At 54.4% G+C, this 15,069-nt stretch overlaps 1 protein-coding gene across 3 annotated transcripts in view; it reads right to left on the bottom strand.

Annotated features, from left to right (window-relative positions):
• Positions 1-15,069, bottom strand: part of PARVB (parvin beta) — a 118,993-nt gene that overhangs the window by 56,362 nt on the left and 47,562 nt on the right. For all 3 annotated transcript variants that reach the window (XM_088837553.1, XM_055394420.2, XM_088837554.1), the window contains exon 2: positions 2,904-2,993. In XM_088837553.1, the coding sequence (XP_088693679.1) occupies positions 2,904-2,993 (90 nt within the window). The remainder of the gene's footprint in view (positions 1-2,903; positions 2,994-15,069) is intronic.

The following is a 15,069-nucleotide window of genomic DNA, read 5'->3' as shown; positions in this document are numbered from 1 at the left end:
GGATTTCCCAGGCAAGATTACTGGAGCGGGCAGCCATGCCCTCCTCCAGGGGATCTTTCTGACCCAGGGATCGAACTTGCATCTCCTGCATCACAGGCGGATTCTTTACCACTGAGCCAGCAGGGAAGCCCGGTAAGTAGACGGCAGAGGGGAAAGTCTGGCAGACACCAGACACGACACAGAACAAAATGACCCTGAGCATTAGAAGGAAAGAAAAGAGGCGTGGCCTCTGGCCCTGGGATGTGCAGGTAGAAGTGACCAGGGCCCCAGGGCCCACAACAGGCCCCCACAGCTTGGACCCTGTCCGTGTAGGTGGGAACGAATGGCTGTGAGTGGCAGAGACTTCACAGCAAAGTTTAAAGCCTGACAAAGTGCAAGCACTATTCTTGGAGTCGCGCAGGCCTGATGCTTGAGAGGGCCTCCAAGTAAGCTGCAGGGGCCCACACAGGGGTCCCTGATGAGGCCCTAGCAGCCTCCCACCACTCCCGGGGTCAAGGCCAGCAGCCTCCACGCGGCCCCCCAGGTCCTCTGCAGCCTCTGTCCCCAGCTGTCCCTGGCACCCTCAGACCCAGTCCCTCCAGACTTTGCTCGCCCTTCAGCAAGCCTCTTGCCACTGCCGACCACAGGGCCTTGGCACATCCCACTCCGTGTCCAACACTCTCTCCCCCAACTTCACTCCCCAGTCGCTCAGCTCTCAGCTCCCAGAGCTGACTAGGCTGGTTCTTATCAAAGTCACAAGAGCTTCAAGGGCCAGCAGGACCTTACAGAGCAAACTGAGGCTCGCTGACTTCCAGCCCAGGAGCAGCGGTCTAGGCAAATGGTAAGACAGGAGAGTTAGGGAAAGGCAGGCTCAAGGCTTCGCGACAAACAGTGACCTGCCCTCGTTTACAGGCAATCTGTTTTCTAAGCGCTCCTGTTGGTCTAAAGCGGGTTCTCAGCCAGGAGCAATTGTGTCCCCCAGGGTCCCAAGGGACCCACAGCAATGTGTGGAGACATTTCTCACTGGCCTCAGTGGTGGTGCGGGGTGGGGTGGGGTAAAAGCTACAGGAATCTGTGGGTGGAGACCAGAGACGCTGAGCAAAACCCAGCAACACACAGGACAGCCCCTCCATTAAAGAACTGCGTGCTTAGTCGCTCAGCTCTGTCAACTCTTTTGCGACCCCACAGACTGTAGCCCGCCAGGCTCCTCTGTCCAAGGGATTTCCCAGGCAAGAACACTGGAGTGGGTTGCCATTTCCTTCTCCAGGGGATCTTCCCAACCCAGGGGATTGAACCCGCATCTCCAGCATTGGCAGGTGGATTCTTTACCACTGAGTCACATAGGGAGTCTCCCCGACATCAAAGAATTATTCCGTGCCAAATGTCCATAGCACCCAGGATTGGGGGAGGGGAGAGAAACCCTGCTCTGAATCTGGGTGATTTCCAGACAGTGCTCGTCGGTTTCCCCCGGGAGAGTCACCCGCCTGGGCAGCAGCTGCAGCCAGACTGAGGGCGCAGCGCAAGAAGGTCTCCTGGGAGGTGAGGGAAGCCCCGGAGGACCCGCGCATCTCCGAGCCCGCCCAGCACTTGGCTGCAGGTCGGCTGTCTGGACAGCCTTTGCATTTCTTTCCTACCAGCTCGGCTGGCCTGGCCTTGCGCTGGGAACCACAACAGAGGCATGCACCGGGACTTCCCTTTGAACCAGGGATTGGAAAGAAGCAGAATGTTCCAAGACGGCCTTCCAGATCCATCAGATCCCAAAGCACGCTCTAAGGAAAAACGTGTCCAGGCCGTCACCTCATCAGTGTTGGCAGGGACGTGGTCCGAGTGAGGTGGGCGCAGGGCCAGGACCACTTGGCAGGTCCCACCCAGCAAGCCCCTGGCGTTGGGAAGGCCCCTCCAGCTTACACAGAGATGGGGCAGGTATTAACACTTTTTCTGATTTTCTGTATTTAAAAAAAAAACTTTTTTACACGTATGCACTGCTTTCTTTCTCGTTGGCCGCACGGGGTCTTCATTGCTGCGTGTGGGCCACTCTCAAGTGGTGGAACCTGGGCTTCGCATTGCGATGGCTCCTCTTGCTCCTCTTGTTGCAGGCTCAAGGGCATGCAGGCTTCAGCAGTTGCAGCTCTCAGGCTTAGCTGCTCCACAGCGAGTGGAATCCTCCTGGACCAGAGATTGAATCCATATCCCCTGCATTGGCAAGTGGATTCTTATCCACTGGACCATCAGGGAAGTCCCTTTTTCGCATTTTCAGATGCTTCGACATCCTGGGGCCTTAGGGACTTACGGGGACTCCCCGCTCAGAGCTAGCTGACTCCCAAGACAGCAAATGTTTCCCCTGTGAGTGCCTTTCAATGCAAACAACCAACCCAGAGCCCACCCCCCGCACCAGCCAGATCTCTAACTGAGCTCCCACAGGGCTCTTACACACCCAGCCAACAGCCCCTGCCTTAATCACCTGAGATCAGGTACAGACTCCTCAGGGCAGTTCCTGTGGCCCAGAGGCCCCTGAAACTGCCCGAACCAGCGGATCAAACCTGCTCATGAACCCTGCCTCACCCACTCTGTCCTGTGAAAACCACAATAAGGGCATCTGCTCATCCTGCCCTGACATTGCTGCCCTCCCCCGACACCCGGGGAACCGTGAGTGCAACAAACCATCTTTTCAAGGACAGTTGGCTCCCCGATCTCTTGGCCCCATCATACTTAAATACTAATAAAGCTGACATTTGCAACCAGAGAGGCCGAAACCTACAAGCGAAAGCTCTTGTTGCTGCAGACTTTTTTCTAAACACGACCTTCAGCTGAGAGCCCGGTGTGAGGTCTGATCACAAAGCTCCTCGTCGGCCCCTCCCAGACTGACCGCACACCCAGGGAAGTTCAGCTCGCCCAGGACAAGGAGCTGGCGGAAGTGACAGTACCGAGCAGGGAGTCTTCAGGGTGGACCTCCACTGGGGCGGGGCACATGGGCAAGTTGATGGCATTCTTCCCTTCTTCCTGGAGGTCACTCACTGTCAACAGAAAGAGAAAGGGAAAATCAGTGAGTATAAACGGACGCGCGCGGCCTCACACGTTGGCAGTGGAAACAAAGAGAAATCAACTTGTGTTTTTAAGGCATTTAACAAACATTCCTAAATGGCTGGTTGCCCAGAAAGAGTCCGAGGAAAAATGCCCCAAACCAAGAATACATTCTACAACTCCTCGCCCACACTGGAGAGTGCCCAGTTCCGGCCAAGTCCTGTCAGGCTGTTCTCACGGCTCTTTGGAACACATGACTAAGACACGGAAGCTTCTGGATGCTTCCAGATCTTGCCCAAGGCTGCTGGGGTGGACACAGCTTGGATCACTGTGACAGGGTCTGAGAAGGCAGGGTCCCTCCCCCGACTCGGACAGTCATGGACTCCAGGTGTGAAGACCCTCCCGGCGGGCACACAGGCAAACCCAGAGTCAGAGGCGGTGCCACTGTCCATGGCCAAGTTCACGGGACAGAATCCTGCTGACCTGATGCCTGGTGATACCCAGGGTCAGGAGCAGTGGAGCACGCAGCAGAGTCTAACTAATCCAGAGACCTGGAGTCTCCTGAACCTTTGCAGGGATCACAGGGCTGGCTACGCAGTTAGTGGGGTGGCCTCCATCCACAGAGCTGAGACGATCCCTTGCCGTCCCCCCACCCCACCCCCATGCTAGAGACCCTCCAGCAAAGTAGCTCGAGTCTCACTGGTCAGGGGGTCACCCTGACACCAGGGGGCTCACAGCCTCACCCCCTTCAACGCCACGTTTCTTCCACCGGCCCCAACTGCATCAGACCCCAGGCTCCAGCCCCCAGCCCCCATGCAGTGGGTGCAGGGGGCCCTGGGATCTGCCCTCTTTCCAGCCCTTGGCTGAGAGCTGCTGGGCAACAGTCCCCGACCATGGACCACACAACCAGCCTCTCCCTCGGTGATCTCCAAGGACAATGGCCCAGGCTTTCTCCTCCATTCTATGTATTTATTTTTAATAGTCATTGATCTACAATGTTGCATTCATTTCAAAGCCTTCTCCTCTGTAATGAAAAGGCCTTAGAGGTGGAAACCTACTTCCCTGTTCAATATCGAGGTCACCTTGAACATCTCCAATTCTGGGACCTGAAGGGGCAGGGGGGCAGAGAAGCCAGGCGACAGGCATGATGACCTCAGGGCAGGCAGGCACATCTGGGAACCTCTCTGCCTGTCTTCTCTAACGTCAGGACCCCCGCAAGGACCGAATGCAACGATGAACGTGAGATCCTGAGGTCGGAGCCGGGCACGCGGTGGCCCCGACTCAGCCACAGACCCAGCTCTGGGGCCCAGGCCGCCTTTGCCCCACACGAGGACGATGGCAGTGGGGCCCAGGATGCCAGCTTCCAACGTCAGGAAGACCTGACACAAAACTGAAAAGTCAGGGGGTGGGGCGAGGCTCTCCCGCACACCCACAGTCTAGAGCAGCAATGGTTCACACAGCGATTCAGCCAAAAGGTGGAAAAGGCCCACGGGTCCCCCGACAGATGGACAGACACACCAGTGTGGTCCAAACACACAACCGAACGTTACCCACCCACGCAAAGGAGAGGAATTCAGGCACATGCTACCACGGAGGCATGAGAACACCGTACTAGGTAAAGTAACCCAGACACGAGATGGCAAGTCCTGCATGATTCCACGGACACCAGGTCCTTAGAGGCAGATCCTGAGTGACTGGATGTCCGGGGCTGGGGCAGAGGGCAATTACGGGCAGTCAGGGGGTAAGGGGGCCAGAGCTTCACTTTGGGCAGAGGGAAGAGGTCTGGAGGTGGATGGGGGGACGGCTACACAGCAATGCGAATGTACCCCATTCCGCTGAACTCTATGCTTAAGAAGGGTTAAAAGGTTAAATTGTACGTTATGTGTATGTTACCACAATTTAGGAGAAGAAAAAGTGGGCCCCTCCCAACAATGCCCTGCGGCTGGAGGCATCACAGTCTCTCCCCCACTCCCTGCCCCACATCCTGGGAGCGGACAGCCATCTTTTTATCCCGCATCCTTGGCCGAACTCTGTGCAAGAAGCAGACACATGGGAAACACCTTCACGAGCAAATGGGTTTGAGACGCACACACACTTGCCCGGCTCCCCAATCCAAAGATCCCCAACCGGCCACTCAGACCCGCTGAGAAAACAGACCAAGTTTCAGCAATCACTTTTCCTGCAGAACTATGTTACAGAGTCTTTGAACCAGCAAAGAGCTTTCCAAGGCAGAAAAGGGAAGGGAGGAAAGGAGGTTTTTCACAAAAGTCCTCGCATATAAAGAGGTGGGCAAGGGGACGTGGGCAGTGGACGGGGCCCCTTACTCCTGCCTCCTGGGCCGATGTCACCAACAGAGAACAGAGAGGCCAGGGAGGTCCCTCCCAGTCAAGTCCATCTGCGATGGTTCTGTTCTCCGAGGAAGAAGAACAGAAGACCCTGGTGTCATATAAGCAGAGGGCTGCACAGGTGGGCTTCAAGTCACAGTTAAGCCACACAGCCGAGTCCTTACAATGAGCCCGCAGCTCCTCCCAGAAGCCCCAGAGCTGCCTCCCAGGTCATCCACTCACCTGGACACCGGTCCTGGGCCAGAGCGACCGGTGAGGGTGGGGGTGAGGGGATGCGGAAATAAAGAGATGTTTCCAGATCTCAGCAACAAGGAGGCATGGAGGGGGGAGGGCTCGGGAACAGCATTTTCAAAGCAGAGAAACTGGGTCACATGAAAACAGAGAAATTTTCACACCGCCCTTGAACATCAAAGATAACACTAAACAGGGCTCAGGATCTGGCGGCTTTAATGGATGAGAAACGCTTGCACAGACCCGCCCAGAACTCAGGGCCAACAGCACATTCCGCAGGCCTGTGAAGCATAAAGCCCCGAGGAACTCAAGTAAAGTCTGTGACCACCGAGCCCCGGGTCAGATCTCACCGTGCCCTCTGCGGACGTGTGGCCTCCAACAAGACCCTTCACCATGCCCAGCCTCAGTTTCCCCATCTGGAACATGGGGTGGCAGCAGCACCTACCTCATAGAGGCTTCTGAGGAATGGGTTCATCCCAGAGAGAACCAGGGAAGGCTTCCTGGAGAAAGCAGTATCTGAACTTGGCCTCGAAAGATGGCAAGAACCTGGAAAAGGGACTTTGGGACTCCATGCAAAGCCCAAGAATGACAGATTAGAGAAGGGATTCCAGAAGCCCTACGTGGTGGCCACATCCATGCTGAAATCCAGCAGGGTTCTCTGGGACTCTGCTACTATTCATGACCTGGGAACCCTGGGGGACACAGCTCCTTCACCGAGGAGCCTTCAGTCCAAATCTATTGACGGTCTTCTGAGGATCAGTCTGGTGTTTGTAAGGAGGGGCACCCCTTGAACCATGGCTTTTCCCTGAGGCCCCCACTCTGCCAGGTCAGTTCAGTTTAGTTCAGTCACTCAGTTGTGTCCGACTCTTTGCAACCCCATGGACTGCAGCATGCCAGGCCTCCCTGTCCACCACCAACTCCCAGAATTTACTCAAATTCATGTCCATTGAGTCGGTGATGCCATCCAACCATCTCATCCTCTGTTGTCCCCTTCTCCTCCTGCCTTCAATCTTTCCCAGCATCAGGGTCTTTTCAAATGAGTCTGTTCTTCGCATCAGAGGGCCAAAGTATTGGAGTTTCAGCGTCAGCGTCAGCATCAGTCCTTCCAATGAATATTCAGGACTGATTCCCTTTAGGATAGACTGGTTGGGTCTCCTTGCAGTCCAAGGGACTCTCAAGAGTCTTCTCCAACACCACAGTTCAAAAGCATCAATGCCAGGTCAGTGGCTTTCCACTAATCCCAGGAATGTCCTGGCTTTGAAAGCAACGGTCCATTTGCCAGAAAGTCAAACACTTAAAAGACTGGAAATGCCAATGATCTTGCGTCATGGAGACAGATCCGCTGGCGTGTGGTGTGCACGTTGGGTGTGGGCGTTCAAAGGGCCTGGGGTCCAAAGTCCCAGGGCCAGGGACTCATTGTTGTGCTAAGGGTCTGCCCTTATCCACACTAAACCCAGCAAGCAGTGCGTTCTCAATTCACCAAGGTTCACCTTCCCGCAGTGATACTCTGCACTGTGGCCACATGTGCAACAGGAAGAGCCAGGGTTAGGGAAGAGCCAGGAGGGATGGAGGCTGGGAGAGGCTCAGAAGGCAATCTGGGAGAGGCCCTGACAGCTCCGGTGCCCCTGTGGGGACAGCCACACCTCACCCAGCCCCGGGGTGCAGAGTTGGCTACGCAGACCACTGTCACCAAAACCCAGGAGCTTTCGAAAAAAAGCTGGAAATTTAGGGTTTTGGGTAGAGTCTCCCAATTTATAAATGCAAGCAAGTAATTCAAACTCTGTGGCCCAGACGGGCCACAGATTTGCAATCCCAGGTCACAGTAAATGTCCAGCCCACACTCCTGCCTGTCAGTGGGAGAGGGCCACCAGCATTTCCTGAGCACCTGCAACATACCAGGCACCTTCTATGCTTTCCACTCATCTAATCTCCCAACATGTCTGTGAGGGAGTGGCTGGCCCTGGCTTGGCCCTCACTGGGCCAGTGTCTATCAGACATAAACGCATCTGATATACACCAACCATGAGCCCTGCGGGCAGGACCGAATCATTTCTACCTGGTCTTCACTCACCCTGCCCAGGTACGTCCTATCCACATTCAAGCCTCAGCTTGCTGGCCGCCTCTTCCAGGAAGCCCTCCTGGGTGCTCCTTGCCCATTCCAGGCTCCCCTCTGCCCAGCTCACATCCCACAGCCAGCCCTCTTTCCTGGGCCATCTGCCCACACCAGTGATAGCTCGGCTCCTGCACATAGTAGGTCTTTATATTTGAGAAGCAGCACAATGAGGGGATCAGAACCTGGGAGCCAGTCTGTTGTTTCAGATCCCAGCTCAGCCACTAAGAAGCTGTATAACTGTTCCATGCCTCAGTTTCCATTTGTGAAATGGGGTCTGATATACCCCCAAAGAGAGACGGAGAAGATAATGACCACACAGAGCAACGTCTGTCACGTGGCAAGCGCTCAGTAAGCGCTAGTTTCCAGCTTCTGCCAAACAGAGGGAGGCACACGTATTTCCAAACCCTGTCCTCCTACGATCACTCCACTCAGAGACCGGGCAAGGTTTAAAAAACACACCACCTCTCCTGATCAGAATGACAAATGCATGAAAAGGAGGAAAGAGAATCAAAAAGTAAAACCTCAAACGTCTCACAAAGGGCCTGCCATTTACACCCCAGGCTGAGCACAAAGGTTCCGTCCTTGATATTTTTTAAATCTTTTTCTTCTTACGGGTTTCACTTATTTATTTATTTATGCCCAGGCTCTTTCCCCTCCAAAAAAGGCTTTTAGGCAGCTTTTTTTTTTTTTCCCTTTCCCCTTTTGACATTATTAAGAAAACACAACTTTGAAAGCAGGCTGCTTTTAAAGAGCAAGGTTACCCTCAAGGGAAAACACAGATCTGAAGACAAAAAGGCTTCTTGCTCCATGAGGGGCACTGGGGCGGGAATGGGGAGCACGACTCACCCCCTGTAAAGACGGGGTGCAGGACCCTCCCCGGGGACTGACCTGCTGGGGGTTCGGCGAAGATGCGAAGACCCCACGGTGGGTGAGCTGCAGCCCTCGGAGACCAAAGTGCTGACAACTCCATTCTGGAACGTTTTTCTAAGTGTGTCCTTTCAACACAGCAGACACGTCTGCCACCAATGAGGGCTTTTACACCATATATACCCACGTCCTGGTCTTCCCGGAGAACAAAAGGACAGGGAGGGAGTTTCCAGCGGGCCATCTGAACCAAGATCAAAGAGAAAACCCCAACCAAAGCAGCCGCATGCCCAACCCCGGCTCCCCAGCTAAAAGATGCACTTGGAAATGGCAGGAAAGCTGTCTCAGTTTAGGGCACTTAACCAGCCCGTTTCAAGACGTGCCCACTTGCAGTTATGACGGATTCTACTCGAGGAAACAGAGTGGTCCTCAGAGTTGCCAGGAAAGACAAAGAAGGATAAAGGAGGAAGTGTTCCCACGAGTCCATGGACCCCAGACCTCTGCCCCTGCCACCCCACCCCCCCAGACCCCTATCTCTCCCACCCCACCCCCCAGATCTCTGCCCCTGCCACCCCACCCCCCAGACCCCTATCTCTCCCACCTCACCCCCCAGACCCCTGGCCTTGCCACCCCACCCCCCAGACCCCTGTCTCTCCCAACGCAACCCCCCAGGCTGGGGAGGAAGAGTCAAGGTTAACTCTGTGTGTGTTAGAAGGACCCAACAAAATCTCTGTTAAATAAAGCTCTCCGTCCACGGGGTCACAGAAGTGTCAGGCACGACTGATGTGTGTGACTTAGCATCCACACGTGCGTCCCTGGGGAAGGGAGAGCTTTCTATGACTCTCCGCCACCTCTCTGTGCCCAGAGGGATCGCTTCCTCACAGAAGTTACACAATTTATCAGAATAACTAAGTTCATCAGCCATGAAGGTCTTCCTAACAGAGCAGCTCTTCTAAAAATAAATGAAGTTGTATTTCACGTGGGGAGCTCACAGCTCAGTGGAGAGACCATAAGGCCCAAATAAGACCTCAACAAGCACGATGACGCCCACAGACGCGATAGCTGGTGCGGGGGGAACACAGACTCGACAGCCCTGCCTGACAGCCAAAGACAAGGTGATCAAATGACCGGATGGTCATAATTCAAGAGGATGAGCTACTTCCGGAGTATCATCCTCGTAAAGGCCTTGACACGGGAGGCCCGACCCTTCCCAGGAAGTCAAGACTCCAGGCTCCAGCTCCAGGATTCTTGGGATTGAGATAGATGGATGCCTGCATGCTGTCCAGGGTAAAAGGCAGGGAGCGCTAACAGTCCCAGAGACAGCTGCTGCCCTTCCTGACCCAGACATAGGGAAAGAGACTTTCAGTCATCCATGCAGCAAAACGTAAAAGGAAGAGCCTCTTAACCTTTCAAGTGGCGGATCTGGTTTGTTTTTACTGAGGAAGACATGCTGGCCCCATCTCGGGGATGCCAGCCCAACATAATGAGCTCAGAGTATTTATGTACATTTAACCCGCTGTAATTTCTCAGCGCAGGATGAGCGTCTGACAAGACCACGGGAATAAGAAAGCGCTGTGACTGCTGCCCGAACCATGAGGATTACTCAGCCTGAACAGTCTGATCGATGGGGTTTGCTCTGCTGCAGTACAAGGTTCCATGTCATTTCTCGAGACGCGAAAAGAAACATATGAGCATTTCAATAAGGCAAAGCCTGGAGGAGGTCAACAGGCGTGGCTGACCCCCACAGCAAGAGCCCACAGCTGAAGAGCGGTCCTGTTCAGCCAGCCTCTGGTTTTACAGTGGCTGAGCTAACGACCGCTGGTGGTCAATGGGTCCAGCCCTGGTCCTGGGGGGAGGCTGGTGAGGGCACAAACACATGGGAGGGTGTGTCCTGGATGCTTCTGCCCGACCGCCTGGCTCAGCCCCTAGCACGGAGAAGACACTCGAGGAACAAATGGACAATTAATTAAATGCAATGCATATGATGGTGTTGAGTTTGGCTTTTTTTTTTTTTAAGAATTTTTCTTTTTTAAATGAGGACCACTTTTTAAAGTCTTCATCAAATATGCTGCAATACTGCTTCTGTTTTATGTTTCATTTTTTTGGCCACAAGGCACGTGGGTTCTTCACTCCCTGATCAGGGATTGAATCCGTGCCCGCCCCTCCCTGCAGTGGAAAGTGAACTCTTAACCCACTGGACAACGAGGGAAGTACTGTGATGGTGTTGACTTTTAAAAAGCAGGTTCCAAAATATGACAGCCTGATATTTATGCAAAAATACAGAATCAGAAAACTCAAAACTGAGAATTTCCTGGCGGTCCAGTGGTTAGGACTCTGGGCTTCCACTGCAGGGGGCACAGGTTCCATCCTTGGTTGGGTAAACCAAGATCCTGCATGCTCCATGGCACAGCTAAAAAAAGAAAAAAAAGAAAACAACTCAAAAATTCATTTGTAAAAAAGAAAACTCAAAGCTATGTATTTCTATTGTACACAATTGATTCATAGGAGCAGGAAGGAAAGGATGTACCCCAACGTGACAAGAACAGCATCCCCTGCAAGAGGGCTGCGACAGGACAGGAGGAGGCTAGCAAGGCTCTGCCATGATGGCGTGCACGTGGTACTTGTGAAAATTAAAGCTAAAAGGAGGGACAGCAAACAGATGCTCTGTAGCAGGGACTCAAAGGAGGTGACAGCAGTTCTCTAGGGAAGGAGACCAGAGGCCTACCAGAGGAGGTAAGGCTGCCCGGAGCTGATTCTAGGACCAAGACTACAGGCGAAAGGCCCCAGTGTGTGGGCAAGAGCAACGAAAGAAAGAAGCAGCGGCTAAGACGCGGGACCTAGAACCAGCCTCTGCAGCGGCGGCATCTCGGGTCCTGCCCTTGGGGTGACCGTGGACCGCATCTCACCAGGATGGCCAGTCAGCCTCCCATAGACCCTCTCTTAGCCTCCTCCCACCCCAAGTCAGCCTCTCCCCTTCTGCAGGTGACCATCTGCACTCCACTTCTCCTCTCCAGCATCCATGTGCCTATCTTCTGGTGACGCAGGACTCAGGCATTCTAGATCTCAGCCAGCGGGTACGCTGACTCCCCAGAACACAGTCAGGGAGAGGACTGGCCCAATGAGAGCCAACAGCTGCAAGGAGACTTCCCCAGCAACGCAGAATGGTGGGCACTCTTTCGCCTTGGCCTTGCCCTTGACCTAGAGAGGATGTAGGTGGAAGCTGCCCCTGTCATCTTACCACCACTCAGAAGCTGGCAATGAAAGTACTGGGTCCGCAGAGCTAAGGAAACAGAGTTGAGCCATGCCACCTGTCTGCTGGATCAAGCCTTACCTGAGGCTGATGACCTCAAGGCCTTTCTTTCAAACGCACCAGCAAGTTCCATTCATTCTCAATCCGCTTTCAGTTGGGTTCTCTGTCATTTGCAGACTGGCTGTCACTCCCTGATAAAAGGCAGCCCAGAACTCCCACCGGCTCCAGGATAACCAAACCCCTGAGAGTGGTACCCAAACACTCCTGCTGAATGAACCCCACCCCCCGTCGACAGGCAGATTTAGTTCCCACGCTTCTTCATCTTCCAATAAGGTCATTCCTTTGCCCCAGCTGTCTCACCACCAGAAATGCCCAGCCAACTCCACCCAGGACCCCAGATTCTTCAGGGAAGCATTCTCTATACCCCCACACTGTGAGCAGAGTTAGGGTGCCTCCTCTGCGTTCCCTCATCTCCCAGCGCATGTGACAGCTTCCATCCCTTACCCCCCGAAAGGAAATCGTGGTGTGTCCACCACCCCATCCCTCCAAGGACTGGCCAGGCACTGTTCAAAAGGTGGCACATGACAAGCATCCGATAAACATTCATAGAATAAATAAATCACTGTAAATGCATTTACGCAGGCAAAATGGAGCTGGATGGAGAATGTAGGTAAGAGGCTCAAAATCAGAAGAGCTGGAAACAGGCTGTTCTTGCAAAACATTCCACCTTCAGCCACTTAATTGGGTGGAAAAAGAGTGTTTCCATTAAGGCTTACATTAGCCCGGCAGTCACGGGTCACCAAGAACCCAATTACTGCGATGCGGCCACGCGGAGGGTGAGGACCCAAGAGGAAGCAATTTGCTCTGCAATTAGGGACTTACTGGGACAGGCTGCCTCTGGGGCAACACTCGCAGACCTCGCCCGCTAAAGCGCGCTCCCACCGGCCACCTGCTTTCACATCCCAAGCGGGGCCACCAGGAAGGAAGCGCTCGCCCAATTCTAGGACCCCAGGTCTTCCCAACACTGAAGGCTGCTTAGGTGCAAACACAGAAAAGGCTGGAGCTCTCACAGATGACTCCCTCTGCCCAGAAGCAGTCCTTTTCCTCCCCTGAGCCCTGTGATCAGAAAACCGTGAGAACCACAGAAAAAACCGAATTGTCGGTGAGAAGGAGAACAGGAAGAAAGACTTCTAGGTGAGCCTTCAACATCAGGTTTAACGTATGAACCACCCGGCGAGCAGAAACCAGGACACGGGAGGAGACCCAGGCTTCTTGCTCATAAAAGGATGGCTGATCCTTTAGGGACCAGTGATGACTTGATCGGTTTTTCAGACTGAAAGCAAGTGGGTCAACTTATTCAAGGCACCCTTCCAAACTATCAGGGACCTGAGGCAGGGGATGGGTCTGCGACTGTCTGCTCCTGATTTCTCCCTGCTCCAGTCCACCCTATTGCCCCTGCCCGTGTCTCCAGATGTCGTCCTCAAACACAGGCCCATGGAGTCACTCCTCTGCCCACAGACTGCTTTGGTCCTCCACTGCTCCCAACACAAAACCCAAGCACCTCTCCATAACATCCCACCCCTCTCCCGGCCTTTGCCAGGCAGTGCCCCCCCAAGGAGCACCGTGTCCAGTGGCTGAGCCCGGCTGCAAAGCCCACTGCAAACACCCCTTCTTCCGTGGCCCTGCTCAGAGGTGCCCGTTCTTCCTCCAAACCCTGGCCCAGGGTGGGTGCAGACAGAATAGCAGAGAGAGGGGAGGATTTGGAGAATCATCGCAGAACATCCCGTGACCTTGGGCTTTAAGTCCTTCCGTCTGTCACCGTCTCTCCTCTGCAGAGGGGTGAGCACCAGGTCGGTCATCGTGGCCACTAATCCAGTGAGTGCGTCCAGCAGCAGCCACATGGTAAGTGCTGGGCCTCCCCGTCCTCACTCCTTTACCCGCACCTGCGCCGGGCAGCCAGGGGCACTGAGCGTCCTTCTGAGTCGCCCGCTCAACAAGTCTGAGGACACACCAGGCACTCACCAGCTCAAGGCCAGGCAGCCCAGAGCTCCCAAGTTTACCGATCGAGTGGATGTGCGGACGTCCCACTGTTCGATTATGAGCTCCCAGACGGCAGAGGTCTAGTCCAATCACCCCTGTGCCCCCAGAGGTGGGCCCCGCACCCAGAGGAGACCCCCTAAAGGAGCAGAATCAAAGCAGACCTCATAAAGTCCGAGTTATCTGCCTGTGTCGAGGTGTGAAACAGTCGCATTAATTAGCGTTCAGGATGACAAGGGGCCACACACCCCCGGGTCACCAGTTCGTGAAGAATCCAGACGTCGATCCATCCCCCTCGCTGCACGCCAGGCACGTCTCACCTCGAAGATCCTGCACACCCTGCTCAGGCATCACCACCAACATCTCTCAGGTCGCTGAGCATTTCAAGCAGACACTAATTAGGCTGCGTTAGAACAAAACTGCAACTCTCCAGAAGACATCAGGGTGGCAGCCGGACGGGGCCAGCCACACAGCCTGACCCTAGCCCCCAGGCCCATTCTGAAAGCTGCAAAGTGTGAAGAGCCTCCCGAAGTCAGCTAACATAGAGCTGGGGCCAGATGCCACCCAGAAGACCCATGCCCAGTGATCAACACGTGACACGGAGCAGGAAGTTCGGAGCCCCCAGGAGGCTCGAAAGCATGGCTTATCTGACTTGGAGTGACATTAACATGCAGTCGCGTGCCAGAGCGGGGGGCACCGAGTGGGCCCGGTCAGGTGACATGCCTGACTGGAGATGTGGAGGGCGCCGGTCTCCTCAGGAACCCCGAGGGCCGCCATCATGTAGCAGGCTCTCCTGGAGCCCCCAGGGAATCGTGTGCATCACTCCACCCCTCTGACAAACACCTGGACCACACTCCTGAAGCCAGCCTGCCCTGACCCCCAGGGGGCCATCCTGCTTTGCCTCCTGTTTTCTCAGTCCCCTTGGCTCAAGTCCCTGACAGCAACAGCACCCTGGTCACATTCGTCCTAACCTGATGGCAAATCCTGTGAAGTGCATGCTCTGTTCTCGTAATCTGGGGACAGTCCATCTGTCACATTTCCACCAATCAGCCGCACTGGTTCTAAGTGAGTAGTTGAAAGCAATATCAATCACCAGTCATGAAATCCGTCATTAATTAACAATAAAGGAGAGAGAATCTACAAGAAGCAGAAGGAGGAAGCAAAGGGGTGAAACTCCAGAAAAACTCAGAATTACCAAAACATAAGGGCACATCTATTTTATATATAGT

This window comes from Moschus berezovskii, chromosome 6 (genome assembly GCF_049115385.1).
Source record: "Moschus berezovskii isolate FMDL1 chromosome 6, NW_MosBer_1.0, whole genome shotgun sequence".
In the NCBI taxonomy this organism is placed as follows: Eukaryota; Metazoa; Chordata; class Mammalia; order Artiodactyla; family Moschidae; genus Moschus; species Moschus berezovskii.
This window is presented reverse-complemented; position numbering and strand designations above follow the sequence as displayed.